Source organism: Bos indicus, chromosome 13 (assembly GCF_029378745.1).
Source record: "Bos indicus isolate NIAB-ARS_2022 breed Sahiwal x Tharparkar chromosome 13, NIAB-ARS_B.indTharparkar_mat_pri_1.0, whole genome shotgun sequence".
NCBI lineage: Eukaryota > Metazoa > Chordata > Mammalia > Artiodactyla > Bovidae > Bos > Bos indicus.
The window spans coordinates 74,603,323-74,619,631 of record NC_091772.1 but is presented as its reverse complement, the minus strand read 5'-3'; the positions used below and the strand labels follow the sequence as shown (position 1 = coordinate 74,619,631).

Genomic DNA, 16,309 nt, shown 5'->3' with positions numbered 1-16,309 from the left:
GGGTGGGCGGGGCGCCGTGGAGGTCCCGCCCCTGCCCGTTGAGGGGTCCGGGGGCTCTCCCCGCGGCCGTGCCTCCTGCGCCCCGCGGCGCACTCCGGGGCGCCCCTCTCCCCGGTGCAGCTCCCGGAGGCTGGCCGAGGCCGACCGGGTTGCACCGAACCGGCCCAGTCCGCTCCGAGCGCTGCTCCGGCCCCTTCCTGCCGCTGGCCCGCCTCCCGCCCCGCCCGCTCCCGGAGCCGCCCGGGAATCCCGGGCCCTTCGCTCCAGGAGGGCTATGGGAATCCTGGGTAGGCCAGGCCTCCTCCGGGATCGTCCCCAATCCGGAGGGGGCTACGCCCTCCTTGAATCCGCCCATCCCTCCCGGAGACCAAGGCTGGCCGCAGACTATCCCCTCATTTCCACCCAGCACTCTTTAACTTTACAAAGTCACTGCGCGGCAGTCAGAAACCCATCTCTTCTGGGAGGAAACCGAGGCCAAGAGAAGCCATGTGATCTGAGATGGAATCTAACCTCTAGTGGCCTAGGTTTTCTCATACGTAAAACAAGAACAATAAGAACTGAAGCACGAATTTTGCAGCTCTCCAAAAGGACCCTAGTCCAGAGCTTAGCTCAGAGCAGGGGCTAAGAGGATCATCAGTTACACAGTGATTATTGTTTCTCCAGTGTTCACAAGTTCTTACAATCTCATTTGAGCCTGCCTCACACAGAGCACATAGACAAACGAGGAAACTGAGACCCAGAGGGGCTGAGTTACTTGCCTGAAGTCACACAGCTTGCCAGAGGTTTCTGAGAGTGGAGCCTTGCAGCCCAGGTCTCCTGAGTTCCACATCCTGTTTTTTATCTTGCGATGTCAGTTGCAATCTCAGCAATTCCTCTAACAAGCTGTGTTTTTATCTTTTATCCAGAAGGCAGCTGTAGGTCAAGAATTTATTGTCCCTTCCTGTCAGAAGGCCTAGCTATCAGTCCCTAGCAGGGAAGATATTGCTAGTTATATTGTATGATCAGATAAAATCTCTGATAGTAGCTCCTTCTTCTTTAAATTTTTTTTTTTTTAATTTTACTTTTGGCTGCGCTGGGCTTTGTTGCTTTGCCTGGCCTTCTCTAGTTGTGGCGAGTAGGGGCTACTCTTTGTTTCGTTGTGGTTCACAGGCTTCTCATTGCAGTGGCTTCTCTTGTTGCAGAGCACAGGCTCCAGGCACCTGGGCTTCAGTAGTTGCAGCACTTGGGCTTGGAAGTTGTGGCTCCAACCCTCGCTCTGGAGCGAGGGTTCAGTAGTTGTGGAGCATGGGCTTAGTTGCTCTGCAGCATGTGGAATCTTCTCAGACCAGGGATTGAACTCATGTCCCCTGCTTTGGGAGGCAGATTCTTATCCTCTCCGCCACCAGGGAAGTCCACTCCTGCCCTTTTTAAATGTGCAGGAGACAGGGGTGGGGGAATGGCTTTGAATCGAACACACTCCCTGCCATCCCTCGGCGCATGAGGCAAGGCTGTCATTTCCTGAGGTTCCACGGTATCCTCCACCTGGTTCTCGGCACTTGAAAAGGTGTCATATCTAACCCTCACAACCTCCTGGGGAACAGGCTGTTAGTGGACAAGAATCGTCCATTTTTAAGACGAAGAAACTGAGGGACTTCACTCCTGGTCCAGTGGCTAAGACTCTGAGCTCCCATTGCAGGGGCCCCAAGTTCAATCCCTGGTCAGGGAACTGGATCCCACATGCTGCAACTAAGCGTTCACAGGCCACAACTAAAGATCCTGCATGCCTCAATGAAGATGGAACGTACCACATGCCTCAGCTAAGACCCGGCACAGCCAAATAAGTAAATATTAAAAAAAACACCTACAAACCTACACGTGCAAGGGCTTTGAGGGCTATAAAGGGTGGTGTTTGGAGCTGCATTTTAGCTTGAACCAGAGCAGAACCACTTGTAAGGTGGGAATGAAAATGGAAGGGTCAGTGGGACCTTGCTTGGCCACACTGAGTTTGGACCTTATCTATTTCCCCGAATATATTAAAGAACAAACTAATGAACAAAGGATTGCTGGGAGTTCTATACTCTCTATACTCTGTTCCTAAAGGATCAAGTGGTTCCAATGTTTGTGTCCAAATAGGCACCCCCTGGAGAGCATCACCCTTTGGCCCTGGGCCTGGATGGGGGAGGCCTTATTTAGCCTGGCCTGGCTCCACAGAGCTTTCCTTGGGAATATCTATGTAGGGCAAGAAGGCAGCCCAGCTGCCACTGTCCGTCTGCCTTCCTTGGTGTCCAGCCCCCTCTCCCTGGCCCCAGCCCCTGTGTTTAGTCATCATCGTGCTCTTTCTGTTACTTGATGAGAGTCCATGAATGTTGCCCATCCCAACACCCTGGTGGACCCCGTGGATTCTCAGGGTGGTCTCCCTTCGGATTTGACTTGATCCACCCACCCCTTCACTCTCTAGGAGGCCAGCTGAACTCCTCCAGACTTCTTCCCCGAGCTCCAGCAAAGGGCCAGTTGTCCCTGCATTTACTTAGTGAAACCTCCCCTGGTCCCCTCCCCCGCTAAAAAAGTGAATCCCCAAACCTCCTTTCCTGGACAAGGTAAGCTTGAGAGAAGAATCTACTTTCAATGTTTATTTCTGTTCCAAGTGCACACCCCGTTTCCTGGACCCCTCTATTCATTTTTCCCTCCAGACAGGTCCCTGGAGGACCGTCTGCCCCAACTTCCTCTCAGTCAGAATGAATAAGAATCCCCAAAGTGACTATAGAGCTTTATGATTTACAAAGCTCCCTGGTAAAAAGGGGAATAACCATAGTTGCTTCCTCACAGGATGAGTACTGGGTGAGATCAGATGATTAAAACGCTTAGCAGAGGTTCAGTAACTGTGGCTGTCAATTTCCCCTCATCCTGTCTCGTCCCCCTCTGGTCTCTGATTCAAAGACAAAACACTCCACTTGCAAAGCACTGACTTTAAGTAGTTGGCACAAGCCCAGTGACTTAAACCCAAGCTCCTGTTTACCATGGTTTCTCTGGGAGGAAGGTTATGACTGTCTTCATCTCACACACAAGGAAACTGAAGCTCAGAGTGGCATTGCCACATGCCCATGTATGCACAGCTTGTAGAGATAGGACTTGGATCTTGGGTTTTGAACGTCAAGGCTTGTGCTCTTCCATGCTACTATGCTGCCTCTCTTTCCTCTATCCTGATCTTCCTCACCCATCTTGGAGCAAGCGTGCTTCTTGGGGGTGGGGCGGGGGGGCTCACTAGGAGTGGCAGAGCAGGGCGGGTTCTCCTCACAAGAATCTAGGACGTCAAGCCCGCCACCTGCTCAGAGGCTTAAATTTCTCTGCAAGGGCCCTTGGCTAAATTAGGTAATGGGCTAGGACTCTGGGAGGGGGTGGCTCACTGACCCCAGGATCTGATTGGCCAGGGCATCGGTCCTGGGGAGCAGGGAGGTGGGAGGAGAGGGTGCCCCTACAAATCTGAGGGGCTAGAGCGGGCCAGGGCATCTTTGGGTGGTGGAGTACGGAGAAGGTGACCTAGAGTGGGAGCCCAGGTTGACCTGCAAAATGGTAAGCACCAGAAGGGACTTCCTCTCTGCCCTCACTGGAGCTCTTCTGGGCATCTTTCAGATCTGGGTTCTTGGTGGGGCAGTCACTTGGATGTTTGAAGATGGAATCTGAAGGCTCCTGGAACGCCGGTGTCTGGGAGGAAGGCTGGAAGAGGGCCTTGGACTTGTTTTGGAAGGGGAGGGCTGTGAGGACGTTCCAGGGGCCCATCCTCCAGGCTTGCTGGTTCCCTGAGATCTTCTGAGGCTTCTAGCAGTGTGGATCAGGGGATTGTGAGTGGGCCTTAGCTTGTCTCCCTCGTGGTGGAGAGGGGGTTATCCAGCAAGGCAGTGAGTGGTGGTGGGGGGATGGGCTGGAAGCCTTGCTAAAGCCCTCCTCTGGAAGACAGGAGGCCTGCTCAGGAGCAGGACCCCCAGAGCTCCAAGGGGCCAAAGATGACAGAGCAGGGTTAGAGAGATGTCAGCCTCCCTGAGAGGGGCTGGGATTTGAGGCTGTGCTTCTCCTCCAAGAGCCCTCCCCACTTCTCTTCAAGGAGTAACTGGACCCGCAGGGCAGCTGCTGTTGCCCATGCCTTACTAAAAATAGTCTGCCCTTCTGGCTCAGGACTGGGGAGGGGGAGGGGAGGAGGGAGACAGGGAGGACAGGCGGCTGCCAGCCAGCCAAAGGACTCCTAGGATGCTTCAGCACTCCCTCACCACCAGCCTCAGTCCAAAGCCCCAGCTGGGTGTCTGGGCTTGGATGTGACCGGAACTCTCCAGAGCCATCTGTCACCCCCACAAGGCCCACATCCCACTCTGCCCAGCACCGAGTGGTATTTACTCCGATGACTGAGTCGTCCGAAGGAAGCTTACACCCTCTGTCTCTGCAAGTTCTGAGGGAGGGAATGTGCCTGATTCCTTGGTGGTACCAGTGCCTGGTCTATGGCCTGACCCTTGGTCAGTAATCAGTAACTTTCTGTCACATTATTATTTGTGTGACCGCAAACATTTATTGAGCACCTATTAAAGTACCGGGCTTCCCTGGTGGCTCAGAAGTTAAAGTGTCTGCCTGCAATGCGGGAGATCCGGATTCGATCCCTGGGTTGAGAAGATCCCCTGGAGAAGGAAATGGCAACCCACTCCAGTGTTCTTGCTTGGAGAATCCCATGGAGAGAGGAGCATGGTAGGCTACAGTCCATGGGGCCGCAAAGAGTAGGACACGACTGAGTGACTTCACTATTAAAGTACCAAGTGTGATGAGCAGGTAGGGGAAACTGGAAAACCATGCTGGAATCGTGCTGGCACTTTACAAAGCTTTCTTTCTCACTGGGCTGATTCCAGCTGATCCCGGAAAAGCTGCTGAGAAGAGATGAGGGAATGAGGTACATTTAATGACTCGCGGAAGGTCATGGGGATGGAGGTCCTGACTTGATCTCCGATAGACAAGCGAGACATAATCCCCAGTTCTTCAAAAGTGGAGCTGGGTGCTGTGGGGGCATGCCCAGAGTGGGGCAACTGGAAGCTGTTGCTCTGCAGGGACTTAGGGGGCACGTACAGAAATGGGGGTGCAGGAGAACGGGGTGAAGGCAGGAATGTACTCCGGGCTGTCCTTTCGACTCTTTGATGGCCCGTGTCTTCTGCAGACGACGGACCAGCAGGCTGAGGCCCGGTCCTACCTCAGCGAGGAGATGATCGCTGGTGAGTGGGGGTGGGCGGGCTGGCTGCTGGGAGGCGGGGTGCCGGGGAACCTGGAGTCTGGGCAGGCGGGGAGACAGTATGTGGATGTGAGGCTGACAGTCTCGCCAGGCTCACTTCAGCCCTCTGCCCTCCTCGCCCTGGCAGAGTTCAAGGCCGCCTTTGACATGTTCGACGCGGACGGCGGCGGGGACATCAGCGTCAAGGAGCTGGGCACCGTGATGAGGATGCTGGGCCAGACACCCACCAAAGAGGAGCTGGACGCCATCATCGAGGAGGTGGATGAGGATGGTGAGCCGGCGGCCTTCGGGGGTGGGGGGCGTGGCAGCCAGGGCTCGGGCCCACTTACCACCCGCTCCCCTCAGGCAGCGGCACCATCGACTTCGAGGAGTTCTTGGTCATGATGGTGCGCCAGATGAAAGAGGACGCCAAGGGCAAGACCGAGGAGGAGCTGGCTGAGTGTTTCCGCATCTTCGACAAGTGCGTCGGAGGCCCGGGGGGCAGCCAAGGCGCGGAGCAGTCTGAATGTGGCCCGCAGGGCCGGAAGGTTCTGGGGGGTGGGGGGGCGGATGGGGGTGCAGGCGGGGGGCGTGGCGTGGGCGGATCGCACCTGCGGGCCCTGAGCGCCCCCCTCCCCGCCCCGGCCCTACACTCCCGCAGGAACGCGGACGGCTACATCGACGCCGAGGAGCTGGCGGAGATTTTCCGAGCCTCCGGGGAGCACGTGACAGACGAGGAGCTCGAATCCCTGATGAAGGACGGGGACAAGAACAACGACGGCCGCATTGACTTCGACGGTGAGGGTCTGGGGCGCGCGGGGACCGGGGCCCGCGGACGGGAGCGTCCTCCGCCTTGAGGGCGGGGCGGGGCCAGGTTTTTCCCCGCCTCCCGCGGGCTGGTTTTGGGCAATGTATCGGCTAACAGCCCGGGCCGCGTCTAAGAGGCAGGTCCCCCGCCCCACCCCGGGACCCGGCCTAGTCCGCCGCGGGGAGACTCGTGAGCGCCCCACCGTATCCTTTCCCGCAGAGTTCCTGAAGATGATGGAGGGCGTGCAGTAAGAAGTCGGCCCTTGCAGCCATCGACACCGCGCGGCCCTCGGGCGTGGGCGGCGCCGCCCCCCGAGCCGCTTTCGTTCCCCCGCCCCGGGCGGGAGGCGCGGCCCCTTCTGGGGATGTGTCTGGAAGGAATAAAAGGAAACATTGCAAAGCGCGTGGCTTGAGTAGAGGGGAGGACCGGGACGGATCGTGTGTCCGGGGCCGCCTGGTTGGGCCACCGTCCAGGGCGCCGCAAGGCTGGAGCCGCCCGAGCGTCCTCCGGTCCGAGCGCAGCGGGACCCGGGAACCCGAGGTGGCGTTCCGTGCCCTCGGAAGTTTCGCGACTGAGCGTGCGTGACAGCTTAGCTGAGGGGCTGTGTGGCGCCTGGCGCTTCCAGGGTCCCCTCTGCTTCTAGAAGCAAATCCAGATTCCATCCCCTCCTTCTCACAGTTGCCCCTCCCCTCGACAGGCTTCGGCCTCTCTCTCTTGCTCTGGAGGTGGGGTGCACTTTAAGCCCTCGGGCCTTTGCACACGTTGTTCTCTCTCCTTGGACTCCCCTTCTTCCTCTTATTAAAGCCTTGGCAAATCCTTCAACTCAGCTCAGGTGCCATCTCCAAGATACCACGACCCAGCTCAGATACCATCGCGTCCTTCCTTGATCCGTGCGCTGACTGGCTGCACTCTGGCGACCAGAGCTCTTTTGGACACAACTCAATGATAGTGAGAGTCGGGCTGAAACTAATTAGGTGCGGTGGTAGTTTGGCTTTGGTAAAGCTAAGTCTGAATCCTCACTGCCGGTGACAAACCACTCTCTGCTCCCTATCCTAATCTGTAAAGTGGGGACAATGACAGTACATATCTTTGGCCTTCCCTGGTGGCTCAGCTGGTAGAGAATTCGCCTGCAATGTCAGAGATCTGGGTTTGATCCCTGGGTTGGGAAGATCCCCTGGAGAAGGAGAAGGCTACCCACTCCAATATTCTGGCCTGGAGAATTCTATGGATTGTACAGTCCATGGGGTCCCAAAGAATCGGACAGGACTGAGTGACTTTCACTTTCACAGCGTTGGAAGGACTAGTTAATGTGTACCAAGTGCTTAGAACAGAGGCTGGCACAGAGTCAGCATACAGTAAATCCTTTTAGTAATGTCGTTATCATCTTAAAACATTGAACTCTTATTCATCGCTCTAGCTCTCTCTCTCCAACTCCGTGTTTTCTTCTCCCCTTTCTGTCTCATTCATGTTTCCTGGATGGTATTTCCAACCAGGAACAGTGCTGGAGGTTAGTTATCATCCCTATGAGTGCCTACTGTGTGCTGTTCATTGTCTCATTTATCCACACAACCCCAGGGACAGATGCCCTTATTTCCATTTTACAGTTGAGGAAACTAACACCGAGTGGAATGACGTACCCAGACATATCAGTTCAGTTCAGTTGCTCAGTCATGCCCAACTCTTTGCAACCCCATGGACTGCAGCATGCCAGGCTTCCATGTCCATCACCAGCTCCTGGAGCTTGCTCAGACTCATGTCCATTGAGCTGGTGATGCCATCCAACCATCTTACCCAGACATATAGATGATAACTTAGATCAGAGGTCCCCAATCCCCAGTACCGGGTACGGTACCAGTCCATGGCCTATTAGGAAGTGGGCCACACAGCAGGAGGTGAGAGGTGAGTTAGTGAGTGAGGATTGAAACTTCATCTGTATTCATAGCCATTCCCCATCGCTCACATTACCTCCTGAGCTTCATGTCCGGTAAGATCAGTGGCAGTATTGGATTCTCAAAGGAGTGCAAACCCTACTGTGAACTATGCATGTGAGGGATCTAGATTGCACAAGAATCTAATGCCTGATGATCTGATTCTGCATTATGGTGAGTTATATAATTATTTATCACAATGTAATAATAATAGAAATGTAGTGTGCTTGAATCATCCTGAAACCATCCCCCCACCTACCACTCTGGTTGGTGGATAATTGTCTTCCATGAAATTGGTCCCTGGTGCCCAAAAGGCTGGGGACCACTGACCGAGACGGTATGGCTGTGGGGTGGAAACAGGAGTAAGACTAGCAGTTGACAGTTCTTTCTGGGCGTCCTGAGTGCTTCAAACTGGCTCTGCTGTAAATTGATAAATCTCCCTCCTCCATCTTGTCTTGTGGTGTCTTTCTCAGGGATGATACCCAAGTCAGAAATTCTGAAACTCGTTTCCCACCTCTAATTTACTTACTGGGCCCTGCCACTTTGTCTCCCTACCACTTCATCCCTCCTCTCCAAGCCCACTGAGCGTCATAACTCAGGTCACCACCATTGCTTACCAGGCTATTGATAACAGTAGCAAACTTCCTTCCAGCCACTCACTACCTAGACAGATGGTGGCCAGAAGGATCTTTCCAAAACCAAATCTGATCATGTCACTGCCCTGCTCAAGGCTTCATGAACTGCCTATTACCTCCCACACGGCCCAATTCCCTTCTCCAAAGAGCCTTCTTTGACCCTCCCCATCTTTGTTAGGTGCCTCACTCACCTCTGAGTGCTCATAGCAACATGTGAGCCTAGCGCTGTTTTTGTTTTTTTTTTGCCACACCACGTGGCTTATCTCAGTTCCCTGACTGGGGACTGAACCCAAGCCCTGTCAGTGGAAGCCTGGAATCCTAACCACTAGACTGCCAGGGATCTCCCACATCCGGCTTTTATTTAGTGCTTTTTGTGTGTCAGGCACTATTCTGAGGCGCTGTTCTATCCTATGAGGTAGCTACTAATATTTCCATTTTACAGAGAGGTTTGCTCTAAGTTCCCAAGTGTGTACAAGTAATATGGGAGTGGATCAGGAATTCTAACACAGTTCTACTTTAACCACCACTTATTCCTGCTATTGACATGCCTTCGCTTGTGTATGTGTTCAGTCGCTTGGTTGTGTTTGACTCTTTGTGACCCCATGGACTGTAGCCTGCCAGGCTCCTCCGTCCATGTGATTTCCCAGGCAAGGATACTGGAATGGGTTGCTGTTTCCTTCTCCAGGGGATCTTCCCATTCCAGGGATTGGCAGGCGGAGGCTTTACCACTGAGCCACCTCGGATGCCCCATTGATATGTCTATCTGTTCCCTAAACTTCACTTTCCTCGAGGACAGCACTGTGTCTTCTTCCCTGCCTTATCCCCAGCCCCCAACCTAGGGCCTTTACCTAGTAGGCACTCAACCGTTGTACTGAATGAATGAGAATGACAATCATCACAGGAGCCTAGCAGGCTACAGTCCATGGCTTCACAAGAATCGGGCATGACTTAGCGACTTAGCAACCACCACGACCACCTTCTCATACTTACTGAGCTAGTGTCCGAAACTGAAGTCAAACTGACTTACACGAAAAAGATTTGTTGACTCATGACACTGGGATGCCAAGGCGTGAAGTGGAGGCCAGAGTTTCAATGTCATCTCTCAGCTATTTGTTTCTGCTTGGCATTCTTTTTATTTGCAGCTGTCTCCACCAGCAGCCCAGACTGACTCCCTCCTCTTTTAGCAGCCCTAGTAGTAGTCAATAAAGCAATTTTACTTTCTTGGAGGGATTAGTTCTGAATGACAATGTGGAGTTGGGTCTCTGTGACTGACACTTGTAGGCCACGTGACCATCTGGGGGGATCAGACACCATGATCTAGCAAAGTACATAAGGAGGCTTCCTAAGGCAGGCAAAGACTTATCCACCTTGGTCAGCACTTAAGAACCAATTTAGTGTCAGATTCTGAGCGCTGCTCTTCTCAGACATCTCCTGGCCTGGTGACTTTTTTTTTTTTTTAAATTTTATTTATTTCTGGCTGCACTGGGTCTTATTTGCAGCAAGCGGGGTTACTCTTAGTTGCAATGCTTGGGGTTCTTACTGCAGTGGCTTCTCTTTTTGCAGGGCATGGCCTCTAGGGCATGCGTGGGCTCAGGGGTTGTGGCTGGTGGACTCTATAGAGTGTAGGCTCAGTAGTTGTGGCATATGAGCTCAGTTGCCTTGTAGCATATGGGATCTTCCTGGACCAGGAGTTGAACCTGTGTCCCTTGCATTGGCAGACAGATTCTGAACCACTGGGCCACCAGGGAAGCCTGGTCTGGTGATTTTCAATTTGACAGCATCAGAATCATCTGGACAGATTACTGGGGCCAAGAACTTGCATTTCTAGCCAGATCCAGGTGACACGTGGAAGGAGCACACCTTGAGAAGACAGCTCTGTACCTTTAACTAGACAACAGCAGTGATACCACCTGGGAGCCAATTGGAACTGCAGAGCGTCAGGCCCCACCCAGACGGACGGAATCAAAATTTGTATTTGAATAAAATCCCAGGAAGGTTTATATGCACAGCAGATTGAACAACTTGAGTCTAAGCTCCAAGGAGAGAGCCAACAGCACAATTTGAGATGAAGAAATTGATCAGAGGACATTTAAGTTCCAACCGCAGTTCTTTCCACATGTGACAGCTTGGTCGGGGCACAGGGATGTGGGCTAGCTGGATTAAGAGAAAAAGGTGGGTGAGAACCTTCCTGATGGTCTCCCTGCTATCTCCTCCTCCTGTCCTACCCCAGGCCTGCACAAGCAGCTGCAGACAGTTGACCAGGCTAGGCGAGCAGGGCAACGCTCGGGCTTTGTTTGAGTGCACCTAAGCTTCTCATGGAGATCTTCCTGCAGGACCTGGGCAGGGCATAGCACCTCGGCCTGCTGGGACCCAGCTGGTCAACACGGGGGTTTCCTTCCGGGGGCCCAAAGGCCTATGGTGGGTCAGTGGAAAGATGGCCCAGGGGGCTGGGGCTCTGGACCAGTGGTGCAGCAGAGGAAATGCTGGGAGATGGAGCAGGTGAATGTGCCCCAGTGGAGATGGAACCATCAGTGGAGGACCTGGGCCAGGGGTGACTTATGACCTTCATCCAGAAAACTTCCCCTGGCTGTCTCCCCAGACCCTGGGCCGGCTGTAGTTGTTACCTGAATGTCATCTTGCTCCTTCTTCAGGGTCAAAAAATCTACTGTCATAAAGTGGGTAGCTGGTCCTCCTCCCAGCCCTCTCTAACACACACACACACACACACACACACACACACACACACACACACACACACACACACACACACACACACACACACACACACACACACACACACACACACACACACACACTGTATCGCTCCATTTCAGTCTTAAGATCTGGCTCAGCTTCATCTGCAACACAACTGGGACAACACCTGTGTTCCTGGTCTGTGTCACCACTCCATAAGATCAGCATTTTGCTTTTCTTTAAATTAGTATTTATTTATTGCCACGCTGTGTGGCTTCTGGGATCTCAGTTCCCAGGGGTTGAACCCGGGCTGCAACAGTGAAAGCATTGACTCCTCACCACTAGACCCCCAGGGAACTCCCAGAAACTAGCATTTTGTGACACCTGTTTTATAGATGAGGAAACAGATGCAGAATCATAAAATAACTCAGGTTACAAGGGAGGGAATCCTGTCACTTCCTTGCTCAGCCCTACAGCCTATCAGCTGTTTCTACTCCCTGGGCTGTGGAGCAGAGAACCCAAATCCTAAACCTGATCTCTGCCGACCCTGGGCACTTCCAACCCTTGGGTAATGACAAAACAGCAACTTGCTATAAAAACCCCAAAATGTATTTATTTAATATATTTATCACAAGGGTTTAACCACACTTAATTTAAAAAACAGAAACAAAACAAAAATGACACCACAGATAAGACAGAGTCCTGTACAGAAATTGAGGCATGGACAGAGTGCCTAAGGAAAAACAGAAAAACAAAAGAACACAGGGAGAGCTGGACATCCCAGGTCAGGGGTCTTGGCTGGAGACCTGCTTTGAGTAGGTTTCTTGCAGGTACTTCTTAAAGGCTGGAAGAGAACAGGCGGGTCTTGGTGACTGATGGGGGCAGGGGATAAGGTGGGCAAGAGAGCGGCAAGAATACACACGTGGGAGGACTTTGGGGAGCTCGGAGGGGTTTCCCAGCACAACAGCTTAACCCTCTGCTGGCCACTCAGACAGGTCTCCTGGATGGGTTCTGCTTCTAGGGGATAGCTCTGCTCTCAGGGACAGGGGAGGCGCCTAGCGGCCCTGAGAGAGCAAGTCATTCGCACAAAGCTTTGTCTTCTACTTAAAATCTCCCCAAGGTCCATTAATGTGGAATGGGTTAGTTTTTCTGATTTTATAGCAAACAAGAGAACCGGACACATCAAGGAAGAGGTGGAAGTGGGTTACCGTCTTCCCCTCCTCCCCGGCCCCCTTAAGCCATCAGGACACATTCCCAAGTCACTGGATTCCTCCTGTTGTTTGAAGGAGCTTCTGAAGGTTGGGGAGGGATGGTCTGGTGCCCTCAGGATGAAGGACCTACCTGTGGGGTTTTTCCAGAGCTCGGCAGCATGTGTGTTCAAAGGGCTATCAATGTTGGGCTCTGCAGGTGGAGGAAAAGAAGGGTCAGGTGTGGATAGGAGAGGCGGCCCGGGGGGAGTCCTGACAGGTCCCCAGGTTCTGGGGGAGGGGCTGGGCCTGACAGTCACCTCCGAGCAGACTCTGGATGGAGAGCAGGATGGTCCTCACGTCATACAGGGCGGACCACTTGTCTTTCAGGATGTCCAGACAGATGTTACCCTGGGTGTCCACATTGGGATGGTAGCAGGGTGTGAGGAACTTCACCGTGGGCGCGTTGTAAGGGTAGCCACTGGGGAACTCCAGGGACAGTTTATACCTCAGGTCTTCATATACCTGGAGAAAGAGATTCACGGATTAACCCTCCTGCCCCGAGCCTCAGTTCCCAGCCCAAGCTCCACATAAAGGACTTGCCAGGACCCCTGAGTTCATCAGGACTCAACAGAAGATGAAGCATGAAACTGGTCTGGTGCGTTCTCTTGTATCTGGTGGGGTCCTCAGTGATCCTTTGGTCTAAGGCCCACGAGCCTTAGTGTGCTCAGTTGTCTCTGCTGTCTGGTCCTCTGTACGCGTCTCAGATGGACAGCGCTGCCTTAAACCCAGCCTCTCACTGTACTCAGGGTGACCAGGGTCACAAGCTCAGGGCACCACAGCAGACACAGAGGAGTGTCCTGCCGGGCAAGAGACGTGAAGCAGACCTGGCACTTGGATTTCACCTCCCACTTCTACCCAGACTCAGCTTAGTCACACTCACCTCTCCCAACCCTGCACTTACTGTGCCAGCGGCTCCATGGATGGTCCCCACCCATTTGAAGAGGTTGTCGGATTCAGGGAAGGCAGAAATTCCTTTATCGCCAGACATCTGGGGAGGAAACAACACATGCTGGGCTGGAAGAGTTCGCTCCTGGGGGGCCAGTCGGTGAACCCGTTCCTCTTAACCTCACATTCTGATCCAAAATAAAGCAACTGGGCCAAACCGATATGCTTTCCTGAGGGGAGTACTGGGATTGTGGAGGTTCATTGCCAGGCTAAGAAAGGAGATGCTGTGTAGGGAAGCAGAAGGCAGCTCTGGACCTTTAATGCTGGCTGTAGGAATTCAGTTCAACATGCTATTTTTTTTTTGGCTGTTCTTTGGCTTGTGGGATCTTCATTCCCTGACCAGGGATGGAACCTGGCCCAAGGCAGTAAAAGCGTTGAGTCCACTGGACCACCAGGGAATTCCCTCAACATGCTATTGAGTGCTGGTTATATATGAAGCCCAGAAACTATTCGCAGACTGGGAAGAGGAACAATATGGTCATTGAAGGATGTGAGTTGAGTATCTAGGGTTAATGTAGAAAACATAGTCCAGGAAGGAAGCATTCCAAAGTATGACAGGATTAGAAATATTAAGAAGGATGGAGAGACGGGTGTGGATAAACCTGAGGGCTTCCCTGGTGGCTCAGGGGATAAAGAATCTGCCCGCAATGCGGGAAGATCCCCTGGAGAAGGGAATGGCTACCCACTCCGGTATTCTTGCCTGGAGAGTTCCCTCAACAGAGGAGACTACCAGGCTACAGTTCATGGGGTTGCAGAGTCGGACACCACTGAGCTACTAACATTTTCCCTTTTTTCAAACCTTAGGGCAGGGAAGTAGGGCCAGCCAGGACAAGGAGAGGCCTTGTATAAAAGCTGTATTTTAGGTATAACTTCACTGTGGGGGGGATGGTACTGGGGAGTAGAGATTGTGGGAGAGAAGGCGTGTAGGTGGGGTGGATTCACTTCTTTCCAAAAGAGAGAAAGGTGGACTCATCTTTTTACCCCCACGACTACCAAAGAGCCTGATGTAGGAAAGGAAGCCACTGATAAGTGACTAGGAGGTGGAAGGGTAGACCAATTGGTTGGGGATCTGGGCACCAGTCACTCACCATGAGAGTCATCAGCTCCTGTTGTAGCCTGCAAAAAGAGTACTTGGAGTTACCTAGGAGTCTGGATGGGCCAGGACTCCAGGTATCTTCTCCCACCCCAGTCTCTCTGGAGCAGCTGTCACGGAGGCTTTCCTCTACCCTGAAGTCGGACTCACCTGGGTAACAGTCACCTCCATTTCCATAGGAGGGTCCTAGTGAGCCCTCACCCTCCCTAATTCGAGGATCTCGAAGGACGGATCTGGCTTACTCTTAACTCCATCTGCTTCTCTGGCGTCTCTCTCCGGATCTCAATTTCCCCCCTTCTTCCTCCCCCCCCCCCGCTCCTCCGCCACCCTCCGGCCTAGCCACCGAGGGTCGCCGGAGTATCTTCATCTCGGCTCACTGACAGAGGATCCTGGCAGTGATCCTACCCCTTTCGTCCTCTTTCGGGAGTGTCTCTTAAGAGCAGGAGAGCTTCTGGCGTGTCTCTCTAACTCCCGTATCTCACCCGTTCCAGGAGGAGGTGGGGGTCCTGGAAGTCTTCCCTCTTGGCCCCAAATGCCCAGGGCGTGCCAGGCTCGGCGGGTGTTACCTCCACACCACTCACCTCTTGCCCACAGGGCCCCGGGCAGCACCCCCGCTGGGCTCGGCTCCTTTACGGGCGGCGGCGACGCTGGCGGCGACTGGGTCGCGGTTCTGGGAAGCCATCCGGGCGGCGATGAGACGGAGAAAAGCGGTACGCGGAGCTCACAGTTCCAACTGCAGGGCTGCGGGCCCGCCCGCCCGCGTTTGAATTGTAACCCTCCGGCAGCGTTAACCAATCAGTGGCTCGCTTGGGTTTGATCCAGCCAATGGGGCACTCCAGAGTGCTATGTCATCGCGCAACCGCTAGACCCTCTACCAGCGTACCACTATTGGGCGACGGAATCGGGCTTCTCACTGGCGATTGGCAGAAGAGGCTGTCATTGATTAACGAACCTGTAATAGATTGGTCGCCTTTGGAAAACGCCAACCATTAAAGGGCCTAGAAGCCGTCCACGTGGGATGAATCCCTTTAGGTCAAACGCTTGGCTACAGTCGGCAACACCCTGCACGTCCTTACCGAGAGTCTCCAATCTTGTGATGTGTGCGTGTGCTCAGTCCTAACTCTGCGACCCCACGGACTGTAGCCTGCCAGGCTCCTTTGTCCATGGAACTTTCTAAGCAATACTGGAGTATGTTTCCATTTCCTACTCCTGGGGATTTTCCCAATCCAGGGATCAAACCAGTGTCTCTTGCTGTTTACTGCATTGGCAGGCGGATTCTTTACCAGTATGCCACCTGGGAAGCCACACTCGTCCCTCAAACCGGAAACCCCAGCTCCTCCACCTGTTATTAATGTCCTAGGCACTTTGGTTGGGGCCTTAGGTGTCTGAACACGCAGGTGAGGGAAAAAACTAGAAGCTGATGGTTAGAGCCAGAGTCCTGATTGGAAAACAGCTTCACTGGCTGCTTCTCCAAGTTTGCTGCATTACCCTGGGCACAAAATTTAGAGTTTTAACCTATAAAACGGGGGTAATAAAAGCCACCTTACATTTTTTTTTCTGATTTGTCATCAATCTCCCATGGTGCCAGCCATCACATTCTGGTATTCCACGCTTTAGTTGGAAGAGGAAACAGGAACAGAGGGACAGGGAAGATTGGCAAAATACACGGTGTCTCCAGCTTCATCTCACAAAGCAGATGTTCGCGGGGGCACTGGGCTTCCTGGGGTGAGGGTGCCTG

At 53.4% G+C, this 16,309-nt stretch overlaps 2 protein-coding genes across 2 annotated transcripts; one reads left to right on the top strand and one right to left on the bottom strand.

Moving 5' to 3' along the window:
• Positions 1-3,393: 3,393 nt before the first annotated feature.
• On the top strand, positions 3,394-6,425 carry TNNC2 (troponin C2, fast skeletal type). Its single transcript, XM_070801782.1, has 6 exons — positions 3,394-3,549; positions 5,168-5,222; positions 5,367-5,510; positions 5,585-5,699; positions 5,880-6,016; positions 6,246-6,425. The coding sequence occupies exons 1-6, from the start codon at positions 3,547-3,549 to the stop codon at positions 6,275-6,277; spliced, it is 486 nt and encodes a 161-aa protein (XP_070657883.1). The 5' UTR covers positions 3,394-3,546; the 3' UTR covers positions 6,278-6,425.
• Positions 6,426-11,870: 5,445 nt separating this feature from the next.
• UBE2C (ubiquitin conjugating enzyme E2 C) lies at positions 11,871-15,421 on the bottom strand. The gene is made up of 6 exons (XM_019972483.2): positions 15,153-15,421; positions 14,567-14,594; positions 13,435-13,521; positions 12,791-12,995; positions 12,625-12,684; positions 11,871-12,127 (listed from the first exon to the last, which is right to left on the bottom strand). Exons 1-6 carry the CDS (start codon positions 15,251-15,253, stop codon positions 12,069-12,071), a joined length of 540 nt encoding a protein of 179 aa, XP_019828042.1. The 5' UTR covers positions 15,254-15,421; the 3' UTR covers positions 11,871-12,068.
• Between the last annotated feature and the right edge of the window lie 888 nt (positions 15,422-16,309).

What these genes read in the sequence shown, in the direction of transcription:
- UBE2C (XM_019972483.2), bottom strand. Translation starts at nt 15,253, where the DNA reads ATGGCTTCCCAGAACCGCGACCCAGTCGCCGCCAGCGTCGCCGCCGCC. An exon ending in TCCATGGAGCCGCTGGCACA is followed by an intron (nt 12,996 to 13,434) that starts GTAAGTGCAGGG and finishes CTCTTTCTCCAG; the next exon opens with GTATATGAAGACCTGAGGTA. An exon ending in GCTCTGGAAAAACCCCACAG is followed by an intron (nt 12,128 to 12,624) that starts GTAGGTCCTTCA and finishes GTTCTCTTCCAG; the next exon opens with CCTTTAAGAAGTACCTGCAA.
- TNNC2 (XM_070801782.1), top strand. An exon ending in CAGCGAGGAGATGATCGCTG is followed by an intron (nt 5,223 to 5,366) that starts GTGAGTGGGGGT and finishes TCGCCCTGGCAG; the next exon opens with AGTTCAAGGCCGCCTTTGAC. An exon ending in CGGCCGCATTGACTTCGACG is followed by an intron (nt 6,017 to 6,245) that starts GTGAGGGTCTGG and finishes CCTTTCCCGCAG; the next exon opens with AGTTCCTGAAGATGATGGAG.